Genomic DNA, 13,619 nt, shown 5'->3' with positions numbered 1-13,619 from the left:
AATAGTTACAGCTCCGCTTATCACACAAAGGTTGACCGAAGCTCTTAGCTTTTAATCCAACTTCTTTAACTTTTCTGACGCCCTCGATTTCTGATGTCAGAAAGCTTAGGGTTCCATATTTCCGGCCTCTCGCAATGTCCCTGCGATAGCGGGGCCCACAAGCTTGGACTCCGTCTCCATTACTGCAGAGGACATACCGCGTCTTAGCTTCAATTGATACTCGGAAAACGCTGCACTCTGCGCCTTCTCGACATCGCCCGTGCCATGGCAGTTGCAAACGGCGGAGAGTCCGCGACACTTAAAAAGTCGGTACGCAGGCGGCGCCAAGACAAACCTGCAATATCAGCCAGACTCGTCTTGGACGATCGCATCAAAGGAGACGTTGGCATCGTATCGGAAGACATAGCCACGGATCTTCTACCACATCTTCGGCACGGTACTTCTCTCTAGACAGCAAAAGGAAAAAAAAAAAAAAAAGACGGCCTCGTTTTGTGTCCACCTTCTACACCTTTTACATGACCGACTGACATTTAACTTCTCGCACGCAGGGCTCGAGCACGACCATCCGAATCAGATACACTACATCGCGCTTGCGCCATGGGCTCCTAACGCCGCGCCTGCAGAGACGAGGTGGTCAATCATTCCAGTTCAAAAGTCTCCCAACTTGGCGCCCTCTACAGTTCAATTCTCTCCCTCATCAACGGCCCTTCAGAGCTTTGCGGCAACACTGCAAGAAGTTGCCCCTTCCAGACTTTCAAGCCACAGCCGAAGTGGCATAGAAGTCTTGGTTTTGGACGTTGTGCCCCTTCCCCTGGAAACCGTTTTCGTCAGCCTCGAAAGCGAATCAACAAAGCGCTTGGAGAATGGCGAGGGTACCTTCTTCCGGGAACATCTTTCCAATCCCAGCATCAAGAAAACAGCCAACATGAGCGCTGAGGAGAGACTCATATCTGCCATTAGAACCTCCTTGAGCGGTCTCAAGGTTGCGCATGCTGGGGATTTATTCGCACTGCCACTTGCGCCGCATTCCGTGACACATGTTCCTCCAAACCCAGGCAAAATTATGCTATGCGAGCCGGTCGCCCAGGGCATTTTGAGCGAATCGACGAAAATTGTTCTGATGCGTGGAAGACACAGGAGGCGCACGAGAGGGAATGCAGCCATCATCAACAGTCACCGGCTGAATGGTGGAGTCGGCGAAGAGGACGATGATGGGAACACGGATCAGTTCTTTTCTGCAGCTGAGGAGCGATATCGCACGGATGCACAAGCCGATGCAACCGTTACCGAATCAGAGTCTGAGCCGTCCGCTGCTGAGCACGAGGGAGAAATGTCCGATGATTCCATGGATGACATGATTTCTCTTGAAGCTCCCACTCTTAGCATTGCCAGTAGCAGCGGGATGGGCACGATGCAATCCGGGACGCCAATGACCATTGGCACGCTCCGTGGAAGAAAAATGAATGGCGCCGCAACCCCGGAGTCGGTGTTCTCAAACTTCACTTCAACCACAGCTAGACCAGACCGCCAAAGGGGGCGCCTATTCAAGGCCCAAGGTCTTACGCAACATATCCCTTCAGACTTGTTGCATCCTAGACCATCACCGGAGGAGGATGAAGAAGCCAGGGTATATGTAGATGTGAGCTCGCTGCCGAAAATTGGCTGTTTCTCAGGAGACTGGGCTCGAATAGAAGTGGCTGACGGCGACGCTTTCGGGTTCGGCAGCTTCGGTAGCGCAGAGCCCGAGGTCGCCAACTGGCGGCCTGTTCGGGTGTATGGCCTACCAGAGGGCTACTCTCAACGACCAGTCACTCGGATTCCAAGCTCGAGAACCGGCGAGAGGAAGATGTCTTTCTTTGAATCACAGGTGCAGCGCCCATCTAGTCCAGTCGCTTACGCATCTCCAATCCTGCTCGCCAACTTGGACGGGGCCACCCACCTTCGCATTTCCGGGCTCAAAAAGTCGTTCTATCAAGGCAAGGGGACCCTTCCACGATTCACCAGCGCGTCGCATCCGCCCTACGCAAGAGACATAGCTATTCATCACATTCGCACCCCGATTTCGGCAGAGCGAGCCTACCAAACCGCGGTGCTGGGAGGGTTGAAGCGCTATTTCGCCCGAAAGATTCGACTGGTACGACCTGGTGATTTGATTGCAGTGCCTGTAGACGCGCAGCTTGGACGAGCACTTCAGGAAGCCACAGGAAATGCCAGCTCAGAAGTGGACGATGTCGTCGCTCTCACGGCAGATGAAAGTCGGCCAGGACAGCCTTCATCTCGCATTGACAGCGTCGCATGGTTCAAGGTTGGCCATATCCAAATCCAAAGAGCCGATGAGGACGAGGATGGAACCGCTGAGGCCTTTTGGGGCTCCGTTGCTTGCATCGACAGCTCGACCGTCGGCATGCATGGGTCAGGCTTCGAGACTAGCCGCATTCCAGGAGTTGATCAAAGCAGTTGGCCGTACTATCTTGGGTTGAAGAAAGCATCCAAACGAACGCATGATGCAGGACCTTTGGCCGTGACACACCAAAGAGACAACTTCGTATCCCCTCTGCGGCGCCAGCTGCGGGAGCAATTGGCGGCTAGCACTAGTCCCAGGGCCATCCATCTCAACATGCCTCCGGTTGCCATTCTGGTGACGTCCACGCACCGAAACATTGGTAAAGCAACGTTGGCTGCTGCTGCCTGTGCAGACGTGGGTCTTCATACCTACAGCATCGATGCTTACGATATTCTCAGTGAAGGAGGAGGAAGTGGCAGCGATGTCAAGACAGAAGGGCTGCTCAGGACGCGGGCCGAGAGAGCCATCAGCTGCGGCCCTGAATGCTGCGCTCTCTTGATCCGGCATATAGAAGCCCTCACAGCCGACCGGATCGAATCAACAATGAAGGAGATCCTAGAAGATGTCCGGGTTCTTATCGCGACAACCAATGAGGTAGATCGAGTCCCCGACGGTGTCAGGGCTCTGTTCACTCATGAACTGGAAATGCCTGCCCCTGACGAATCAGAACGCGAGGCCATTCTCCGAAGCGTGGTTGACGACTGCGGTGTCAGTCTAGAGCCGGCCCTTGACCTGAATTCCGTTGCACTCAAGACTGCAGCTTTGGTTGCCGGTGACTTGGTCGATGTGGTGGAACGAGCTTCGTTGGCCCGGTTGGCTCGCCTCGAAGACTTGTCAGCCAAGAATAGTCGTGGCAGTGTCGTCGTGACAATGCGAGACGTCGAGGTTGCCGGAGGACCTCTTGCCCGTTCTCTCACAGCCTCGGATTTCGAGGTTGCCGTCGAAGCTGCTCGCAAGAACTTCTCCGACTCTATAGGCGCGCCCAAGATTCCCAACGTCACCTGGGACGATGTCGGGGGACTAAGTAACGTCAAGGACGCCGTCGCCGAGACAATACAGTTGCCCCTCGAACGTCCCGAGCTGTTCGCCAAGGGCATGAAGAAGCGTTCCGGCATCCTCTTCTACGGCCCACCGGGCACCGGTAAGACGCTGTTGGCAAAGGCCATTGCGACCGAGTACAGCCTCAACTTTTTCAGCGTAAAAGGCCCGGAACTGCTGAACATGTACATCGGCGAGTCCGAGGCCAATGTCCGACGCGTTTTCCAAAGGGCCCGGGATGCCCGGCCATGCGTTGTGTTTTTCGACGAGTTGGATTCTGTAGCTCCGAAAAGAGGCAACCAAGGCGACAGCGGCGGCGTCATGGACCGCATCGTTTCTCAGCTCCTGGCCGAGCTTGACGGCATGTCTGGTGGAGACGATGCTGGAGGTGTCTTCGTGGTGGGCGCCACCAACCGACCCGACCTCCTCGATGCAGCTCTGCTGCGACCAGGTCGGTTCGACAAAATGCTCTACCTGGGAGTATCCGATACCCACGAAAAACAGCAAACCATCTTGGAGGCCCTGACGAGAAAGTTAGTGTCGTGCTGCTTTTCATCTATAACACTTTACAGAAGCTGTTTGAGCTGCACAAGCTGTCCAAGCTGTTCATTGTCTATTCACCCTTGCTAACCGAGGTATCCCAGGTTCACGCTCCATCCATCCGTCTCTCTGCGCAACGTCGCCCAACGCTTGCCCTTTACCTACACTGGTGCCGACTTTTACGCTCTGTGCAGTGACGCCATGCTCAAGGCAATCACTCGCCAATCCTCCGCCGTTGACGCCAAGGTTCGCGCCATCAACGCCGAACGTGCCGGCAAGCCAGAGATATCGACGGCCTACTTTTTCGACCATTACGCCACCAAGAGGGATATTTCGGTCATGGTGACGGAAGCCGATTTCATGGCCGCTCATGATGAACTTGTTCCTAGCGTGAGCGCCGGGGAACTGGCGCACTATGAAAAGGTTCGTGCCACCTTCGAGGGTAATCGAGACAAGCAGCCCAAAGCCAGTGTCTTCTCAGCCCCGGGGCATGGGCCGTCGTCTGCAGCAGGCAGAAGCAAGGTTAGCGCCAAGGCTCAAGGGAAGAGGCCAGCGCTGGACAACGGCGCCAAAGCCACGGCCTCCGCGACCGATGCAGATGGTGGCGATGAGGATTCGACCAGTGACATCCCTGGCCCACCGCCAGGGAATGGTCGCTCAAGGGGCAAAGAAAAAATGGCGATGGGTTTTCAAGATGGAACGGCAAGTGACGACGAAGGGCTGTACTAGAAGAGATGGCGAGCAATCGGCGATTTGAAGGTGGTGGGTGCGCAGAGAGGAAGCGCTTTGTTCCCAAGGTGAAAATAGACGGGACGACATGTATGTCGCGTCGCGTCTGGCCGTGCGGCACTGTGAATGATATGGAGATGTATTTTCCGCCCTCATTGTAGGATATCGGTGGCCTTGGACTTGTCTGGGGCACTGGACTGTTGCGACTCATTATTTGAATTTGACAATTGTTGTCTTTTCCCGCTGTTACTTTGCTGATGACTTGTTGAGTTTCTGCCCATCTGTACCTAGTGCCACCTCTTTGGTTTGTTGTTCCACGGTGCACTTATTCTTGCTCACCTTGGCAGCTTCATCAGCTTCATGGTCCTCCTCTTCATCATCTTCCTCTTCATCGTCTTCATCGTCTTCATCGTCCTCACTTTCATCCGATTCGTCGGCTTCTTCGCCATCGCCATCGTCCTCCTCGTCGTCCTTCACTTTCCCAATCCTCCTTTGGTTTTTCTCCTCGAGCTTGTCTGACCCTTTCTCCTTCTGCATCCTTTGCTCCACTTCCACTTCCACAGTTTCCTTCTTGATTGCTGGCTGAGTTACGGAACTTTTGGGAGTTACTGTCTCTCCTTCAGATCCCGATCGCCACTTGCCACTGGATGGGCTTTGCTCCATTTCGCGGGTTACACCTTGCTCGGACTGCTTCTTCCAGGCAGCGCTTGTGGGGGATTGCATCCCGGGCCGAGGGTCGTCTTTGTTGGCCTTTGATTTTTCCTCATCATTCCCTTGACCGGGAAGCGTGGTCTTGTTTGACGAGCTCGATTCGCTTTCTGTCTTGGTGCCTTTGCCATCGACTTTGTCGCGGAGCGCCTTGAGGCGCAAATCCTTGGCCTTTTGGGCAGCCTCGTCGGCGACAGATCGGAGAGGTAGTACAGTTGGGTCTCCAGTTTCCGGTGTCTTGTCACTTGCTTTGCTCGTCGGAGCGGCGGTTGATTTCGCTACTGGCAATGGGGGAGCAGGAGGGGCAGTGGCGGCGCTCTTGGCAGCCGCGGATTTGTCTGCCGGCTTATGCAGTTTTGGCGGTTCGGGGGGTATATCATGAATGCTCGGGATGGTGTGCTCGTCGTAGTATATCTTGACGTGTTGCTTCAATTCACGGTATTCGTTCCATTCCTCAATCTCGACGAGATCCTACGGGTGCAGTCAGCGTCATCGTGCCAACGGGTGCATCCACGGCACAAGAGGTATAGTGGCCGGGACTTTGGGAGATTTTGCTGGCCAGCGAGCAGGGCCGGTTGCGGCGAAAACTCACCCCCAAGACCACACCTTCCTGCACCAAACCAGGGAGCTTCCTGAGGCGGCCGCCCTCGTCTTTACCGGCCCTTCGGCCCCAGAGCATGCGTGCCTTTTGGTCTGTGGCAATATCAACAGCCTTGAAGGGTACCCGGTTGGCTCTGAGGATGGTTTCCAGCCGCGAAGTGGCCGTCACGATGTGGGACGAGCCGGCGGTGAGGGAGGTGAAGATGTAGAGAGCTGGGTCGGTCGAGAACGTTGTCATGGTGGCGGCGGCGGCGGCGGCGGCGCAGAGCTGGCAACACAGTCACAAAATACGTAGGAAGTCTCCGAGGAAGTCTCCGAGGAAGCCTCCGAGGTTGCTTCTGTGGGAAGCAAATTAGCTGTGGACCTTTGTTGACTGGGACGGGCAAGGTAGGAACTCCGGGCGGCAGATGATGAGAATGAGGGTCAAGGAGGTGGGTGACTGCAACGAGTTGTCAACTTGGAATGCGGGGGGCGGGGCAAGCCCGAGAGACCAGGGGGGCAAGGGTGATGTTGAAATGCAATGTTGTTGTCATTAGGGGGTTATGCCGGCAGCAGCGAGGTTGAGAGAGACAGGGAACGAGGGTACTCCGTACGTGAGCGATGAAATGGCACGAGGACGCACGAGATTTCCAAATGTTTCCGAGGGGGGTTGTGCAACTGCAACTCTCACTCTCGCTGCGAATTGATGGGTTCTAGGGAGTAACGACGCGTTTCATTGGCTCGGTGCCCGTCATGATGTACTGTAGCTCTCCGTACGAGGCCATCTAGCAAGAGGCACCTAGGTACCTGGTAGATTACCTGGTACAACGTACCTCTTTAGGTACCCGAGGTACCTCGTAGCTAAATCCAGCACATCAAGCACTGACAACCATAGCCGTATTTACCAAGTTCTACGGAGTAGTAGCAAGCATTCGCCGCCACATGTCTATAAGTTTTGAGTTGCGGGGGAATCCGTAGCTACTGTACCAACGAGACCCCAGAGAAGACAAGGACGAGGACGGATGACTAAGCGACAAAGGCAACAGCCACAACCGTTTTTCAGCCACGCTGGTCAAAACCAAGCCCTACTTTTTGCACCCTCTGCCACGAGATGGAAGAAGATGAAGAAGTCGTCTGCCCTGCCCTGTTGCACCAGGTCTATCTGCCGAAGATACGGATACAAGTCAGACAACGCTCTGCCAGCTGAGCTGTTTTCTCATCGCGGTGGCCATGCGGCTGATGCCCCAAACTCGGCCCTTGTCTCAGAAAGAAACGTCAACGTGGCTGTTTCAGCATGTCCTTGACAAAAGGGGTCCTGCCAAACATTGAATTCGTCTAGAACCCTCGCTCTGGAGGAGATGGCATTGAAAGGAGGCGAGTGACGAGCTGGCGCGGACCAAAAGATGAAGCGGTACTCCAGAGTCCGTAGTGGCAGAGTCAGATGCCAAAGAAGCGCGATTTGAAGCGCGATTTGAAGCGCAGAAGAAGAAGAAGAAGAAGAAGAAGTAGAAGAAGCTGGAGATTGCAGCACGACAACCCACCAGACGTCAGTTGCGGGGGTTCAGGGCCCGTTGCCCAACGGGCCGGGTCTCATAGGTCTGGTCGGGCCAACTGGCGGATCCATGTCTCACTGGCTGGTGCTGGTCACCGCTCGTCAAACGTGCTGGCAGTTAAAACCGCCACGGCGCCACCACCCAGTGCCACCCAGTGCCACCACCCACTGGCGCAACAGTGGGCGCTAGATGAGTTGGCTTACCAAGAGGTCCCTTGGCACGCGCGTACTCCATTAGTCCAGGCACCAACCAGGATCCCGATTCAGGCACCGCCTAGTAAGGACTCAGGTTCCCGGATCCACCGAATTCGAAGTTTTTTTTTTTTTTTTTTTTTTTTTTTTTTTTTTTTTTTTTTTTTGGGGGTGTGGTTGAGGGGCCGGGGGGGGGGGGGGGGGGGGGGTGGGACGCCGCTGCACAGCTCACCAAGCAGCAGCACCTTGGCCAGCACATCCAAAATAACATGCAGCTTTATCCAACAAGCCAGAATATCTCAACAAGTCAAATCCCCGTCATCGAGTTCAAGCGTCGCAGGCATTATCCAGCGGCACGCTGGCATGCGCTGCATGAACCAGCGGGCCGGAGAGTTTCCATTGTTAATAGATGAATGAAGTATTCCGTACCTGCGCCTGGCGTTTGCGGGAAAAAAAAAAAAATTATGATATTGGTGGGTACGGCTACTTGGGAAGAATTTTGGCTGTTTGTTTCGGGCCTAGTGGCTGCTGCAGTGATCAATGCTTGCGTGTCCCTGTCAGGCGAACTTGGCGGTGGGTTGCAGATCCACTATCGGGCTGCCGCCTAGCAAAACGTCCAATCACGGCCGGGGGCTTGGAGGTACCGACGTCTGGACTGTCCTGCCTCTCATCCACAAGCATCTAGCGCCGTCCACCCGCCGGGTCGGTGACCAGAGCGTTTTGAAACAGTCTAGAGCCTCCAGTCGTCTGCAGAAGCACCAGTGAGTGACCTTTTATTACTACCTCCCTCCACACTCGTCCTTCTTCCTTCTCTCTTCACACAACACTCATTTTTATCTGCTCCTGACTGTCTCGACGACGTCGCCTCTCGCTCATTCTTTATTAGCCATTGCTTGCGTCGAGTCGACGACTTTTCACTCCTTGACTACGACGCTCATTCAACCCTGTCGAACCGTCACCCAAAGCCGCTCGCTGGACGCCACGCCACTCCTGTGCCTACTTTACCCGTCGGACTCTAAAAACAAGTCAACTTTCGTCTCCCAAGATGCATGCTGCTGATTTCGTCCTCCTCCTTGCCATGGGCGCTTCCGCCGTTGTCGCCAAGGATCCGAGCACCATCATCCTAAAGGCTACCACAACACGCACCATGATCCTCACTCATTGCGCTGCCTCCTACTCCGGTTGCCCTCTGGGACAGACCAGCCAGACGAGTGACAGCGCTACCTCGGCCTTGGCGACTCCTTCAACTTCTTCAGCCCTGGCCTCCGAGGTTCTCTCAACCTCCACTCCGGTGGTTTCGTCAGTCTCCATCCCAGCGGTTTCTTCCAACTCAGTCTTATACCCTATGGCCAACTCAACGATTCCCGTCGGCTCAACTGGCGTTTCCTCCTTGATTCCAGGCTCTACTTCCCCTGTCCTTGTGCCCGTTGGTGCTGCCGGCAGCCTTCAGGCTCGATCTGGCGCTGCCGTTGCGGCCGTTGCGGCCGTTGCGGCCGTCATCGCCCTGGTGTGCTAAGGATCCTCTGTTCAGAGGAGCCGGGCCGGCTAGCCCTTTCACTTCACGACTTTCGTTAAAACCAACATCAAGTTCTTTCTCACGCTCTTTTTTCTTTTCTCGAACATATTATTCACTGCGGGGACGGAAGTTTGGGGACCAGTCATTTGTTTATCCGTATCTTGGGTCCAGGATACTTGAGGGCTGTTTCTTTGTTTTGGCCACTGTTTTTAGCAGTGCCTTGATACAGACCTTGTGCAGTTTGCCATCGGAGCCATGGTGCAGGGACACATGTTTGGGAAAGGAGTCAATTTGTATTGTGTGGCGAACAACGATACCATCAAGGTCGCAAACGGCCACCGACCAAGATACCACATGATTTACATGAATAGAAAACTGTTGACGATTGGATATTATCCAGATCGACCAATATATCTGCGAAATGACCTGAATCTCCAATGTGAACCTCGAAATATGTTCAATCGTGTGCAGAGGATGTCGAAGAGAAAGCTCTCGACTTTCAGTTGCCCTGTTCCCGCATTAGGCGGTACCTTGGTACGCAGATACTGGTACGGTGCCATTGAGGTACCTTGGGTACCTCCTACCCCTACCCCAAGTGCTGACTTCTGGCATGGCAGCTTCTCCTTGATATGGCGCCTTCCCCCCACGGAAGAGGTTGACTGACATGTGTGAATGAAGATCTCTTGGTCAGCTGCGGGATATTCGTTGGCATCCTCATCACAAAATGTCCCTTTTCTCATGCACCACCTGGGCATTTTACACCGGGCAATGAAACGATACCGCCTCGAGGTTCGCAGCACTGAACGCGTTGACAATGCAATAACAACCTGTTGGAGCCGGCAAAGGCGGTTTTCAACAGCCCATGTAGTCTATGGACCTAAATACATCATGACCAGACCAAGGCGTCCCACGGACTCCCACACTCCCACTCTCACCTGCTACTCCCAAGTGCTGAGCGAACCACTGTCCAACTCCCTAACCTAAGCGAGCCACAAAACCAACACCACGCCAGATGATCAAGGTCGCCAGAAATTTGGGATTCTTGACGATTGGAGTCATTGTGAGTATTGTCCTGGAACCGAGCTCACAAAAAAACACTGCATTCAAGGCCCAAGCTAACACCTTACAGAAGCACTTCAAAGTGACCCATCCTTTCCCTGACGTATGCAAGAATTAGAAAAAAAAAACTTGGAACAAGAACAAAGACGGCCTCATTTTCTCCCTATCGTCGCCCATCGCTATGTCCGCTCAAATCATGCTCGTGCCCTAGTTGGAGTGGGTTGTCTGTTCAACTATTTACTGCCTCCGAAGCGATAAAGGAGGCTCGACAGTAAGACAGAAATGATGCCACCAGGAGCGGCAGACCGAATAATCAGATTCGCGGCCAGCACCATTCGTTGAGAATATCTACCTCTTCGCTATGAGCAAGGTTGGCCGTTAGTCGCCGCTACCGCACATGGAGTGCACAGGCTCGTATTTGAATCGGCAAGGAAAGGGCATTCATGCGTCAATGCATGTGCGCACTTCTTATTAGAGAGGGAAACTATGTCAGGAAGTCGGTCGCGCCGCATCCGACCCTCGGCAGTTCGCAAAGCTTCCTCATCCCGTGAGTATGTCGATGACGAAACTACCGCTTTGAACCGTTGCCTCGCGAAAATTTCTCTCATGATGGCGCTATCAAATCAGAGAGACTATTGCCTCTCTTTGTTTCTTTCTCTGTTAATTTTGGAAAGAAATGTTACCGTCGAATCGACGAATCACGGAAGTTTTTGGTCATGTATTCGGAAAATAAAAAGAAGAAAAAGCGATTTTACTAATGTGCGAAGTATAGCTATAGGTCGGAAGCAGTATCTGGATCGAGAAGGATATGTCCAGATATTTATACGCTGAAAGAAACGGGAAAACGACTTTCTGAGAGTTCGATGCGATGGCAGCCGTCTGATCTGATCACAGAACCCTGCCGTTGTTGGTTACTAAAGGTGTGTGAATGGGGCGTGTCAAAATGATAGGCGTTCTAAAACGAGAACTCCGGCACGCAGAGGAATTATGAAGCCTCTTTATTACTTCCCGTCCTACTGCCTGTTCGATGGAGAGCGACTGGACGTGCCGCAAAAGGAGCGGATAGGAAGAGTAGACTTGGCACATTCAAAGATTTCTCAGATTTTTGTTTTGTTTCGTCACCCTCCGCTCCCACCCCTGGATAATCTGGTCTGCCGACTGCCACACCTACTGACGGGGGTACAATTTCGCGGAAATGTGCTGATGGACGGCAGGTGTAGGGAGTAGATTCAAACACACATTTCCGCACCCAACAAACCGAATTCACGGCTATATCCCGAGAACATGGTTTACTCAGCATGCCATGTCTCACGCTTCCCTTCTAGAATGGCCGACTGACGGCAGCTGAAAACTGACAAAGAGACTGGACTCCCACAGTCCAGTGTCGAGCAGCCATAATCCGGCATGTTGGTTGTGTTATAACTCATAATCATACCCAGCCGTCGACTCAACTTGGCGATTGACTGCTGGCTCACGCTGTCATGTACCTAACGGCCACGCTCAATATGGTCAAAGAGACAGGTACTTTTACACTGCCTATGCCACAGGCATCGTTACCGCCAAGACCCGACAGGCTCGAGGGATCCCAAATTCCTAGAGACCACGGGTGTGATTAGAAGTTCCATCTAAAGGCAAGGCTTGGTACCTCAACAAACAGGCCCACAATTACAACAAAGCACAAGGCTCTCCTGTTTTCCCAATCTCTTTCTCACCCTTTGCCATTTGAGTAACTACATGCATAGATTGACCTGGTCTAGTCATATTTCGACTGGGGCAGCGCAGTGGCAATTGATGGCACATGTTGGTCGCGAATCATACGTTGTGCCGTCACTATATGTAGTGGTTCTTGACGATGGATGAAAAATATTGGCCACATAAGGGGAGGAAGAACAAGAAGATAAAGAAGAAGAAGAATAAAAAGAAGAAGCGATTGAAACCTTCTTCCCCTCCAAGAGCTGACTTCAGTGGCTGCTAGCACTGCGGCAGTGATCAAGGGGCAAGGAACGCGAATCGTCATCTACGGGTGACTACGACAGAGGAGCTTTTGACCTCACGATTTTTTTTCCTGACGAAACTACATGATGCAATGGAAAGCTTCAGTTTCTGCGCCACAAGTTTTCACCAACGTCTCTGTCTCTCGGCTATATTCGCAGCAGTGAGACTGGGGTCCACTGGCACTACTTTCTGCGTAGGGCCCATGTGCCAAAATACGGGGTTGACGGCTTCGTGTGCCGCGGCGGTACACCGCATGCGAGATGGTGATACGAAATAAGCATTGCAATGCAAGAAGCGGCAAAGGAAACACTGAGACTGGAAGTCTACCCAAGTACAGACCGCGACCACCGCCACGGGAAACCTGCATGGCGACTTTTCCTCAGGTACCTGGGCGTATGTTGGCGCACATCGTGGTGCCAACCTGTGTCTGGATTCTGAAGTCTCGAGTCTGGACTCTGAGCCTCTGCTGCCCTGTGGTTGAGAGCAGGTTTAAAAGCATGGACTGGCAGGCCATTACGGACGTACCTCCGGATCATGCAGGAGCAAAGCAATGTACAGAGTACCTGCCTGCCTTTGTGCCCAGGTCAGCCGCAAGCACATCGACGATGCCTTTGGTCCATCACTTGTTGTTGGGCCGACTTCCGAAGGCGGCGGGCGGCGCTCCTTTCTCAGCCGCAACAACTTCCCGCTGTTCCACCAGAAGAGCAGGCAGCCCTGTGAGTCTGTGACAACATGCCGCTGCTGCCGCTGCCTTTTTGCCCCTCTGCCCACGAACAAATTCATTGTACGGATACGGAGGACGTACTCCGGAGTACTCCGTACTGGACTCGAGGTCATTGCGATTTGTGTCACGGAGTCCCTGCATCGGCCGTCTCCCTTCGGCTGCAAGGGAGAAAGTCCTCCAGGTTTTCTTTTCGCCAGTCTGCTCACATGTACACATGCCATGGCCGCGGCATGGCTACGGGGGCCGTTTGCGCGCGTATGCGCTTACCGTACGTTTTACGCCAGCTCCTTGGTGTTGTCACCGCAGTGGCGCACGTTGGCCAGCCTTGTAAGACTCTACACAGGGGCGTTTTGGCGTTTCGTTGCCTTTTTGTACAGCTGTATCACGGGATCTTGCCAGAAGCAGAAAGCAACTGCGGAGTATGGAGCATAACGGTAACCAGACAGGTACGGAGTGTGTAGAGCTCTGGCAAGCTGATTTGCGCAACCTTGCACTGCACAAACCGTCAGCACCACCACTTGGTGAAGCTGCGACGTCACGTTTCCTTGCCAGGGCCCAGCAAGAGTTTTAGGCCGCTGTGAGACGGGCGTGTTTCACGGCCCGTTGACAAGTTCAATAAACACCGCCCTCATGTTCGGTGGGT

The 13,619-nt window shown here is 53.6% G+C and overlaps 3 protein-coding genes across 3 annotated transcripts; 2 read left to right on the top strand and 1 right to left on the bottom strand.

Moving 5' to 3' along the window:
* Nucleotides 1-264: 264 nt before the first annotated feature.
* On the top strand, nt 265-4,651 carry UV8b_06597 (uncharacterized protein; the record flags this gene model as incomplete). Its single annotated transcript, XM_043144094.1, has 3 exons — nt 265-436; nt 549-3,915; nt 4,027-4,651. The coding sequence occupies 3 exons, from the start codon at nt 265-267 to the stop codon at nt 4,649-4,651; spliced, it is 4,164 nt and encodes a 1,387-aa protein (XP_043000029.1).
* A 246-nt stretch (nt 4,652-4,897) lies between these two features.
* Nucleotides 4,898-6,197, bottom strand: UV8b_06596 (uncharacterized protein; the record flags this gene model as incomplete). Its single annotated transcript, XM_043144093.1, has 2 exons — nt 4,898-5,830; nt 5,952-6,197. 2 exons carry the CDS (start codon nt 6,195-6,197, stop codon nt 4,898-4,900), a joined length of 1,179 nt encoding a protein of 392 aa, XP_043000028.1.
* A 2,530-nt stretch (nt 6,198-8,727) lies between these two features.
* On the top strand, nt 8,728-9,556 carry UV8b_06595 (uncharacterized protein; the record flags this gene model as incomplete). Its single annotated transcript, XM_043144092.1, has 2 exons — nt 8,728-9,191; nt 9,232-9,556. The coding sequence occupies 2 exons, from the start codon at nt 8,728-8,730 to the stop codon at nt 9,554-9,556; spliced, it is 789 nt and encodes a 262-aa protein (XP_043000027.1).
* Between the last annotated feature and the right edge of the window lie 4,063 nt (nt 9,557-13,619).

Source organism: Ustilaginoidea virens, chromosome 5, assembly GCF_000687475.1.
Source record: "Ustilaginoidea virens chromosome 5, complete sequence".
NCBI classification, from domain to species: Eukaryota; Fungi; Ascomycota; class Sordariomycetes; order Hypocreales; family Clavicipitaceae; genus Ustilaginoidea; species Ustilaginoidea virens.
This window is presented reverse-complemented; position numbering and strand designations above follow the sequence as displayed.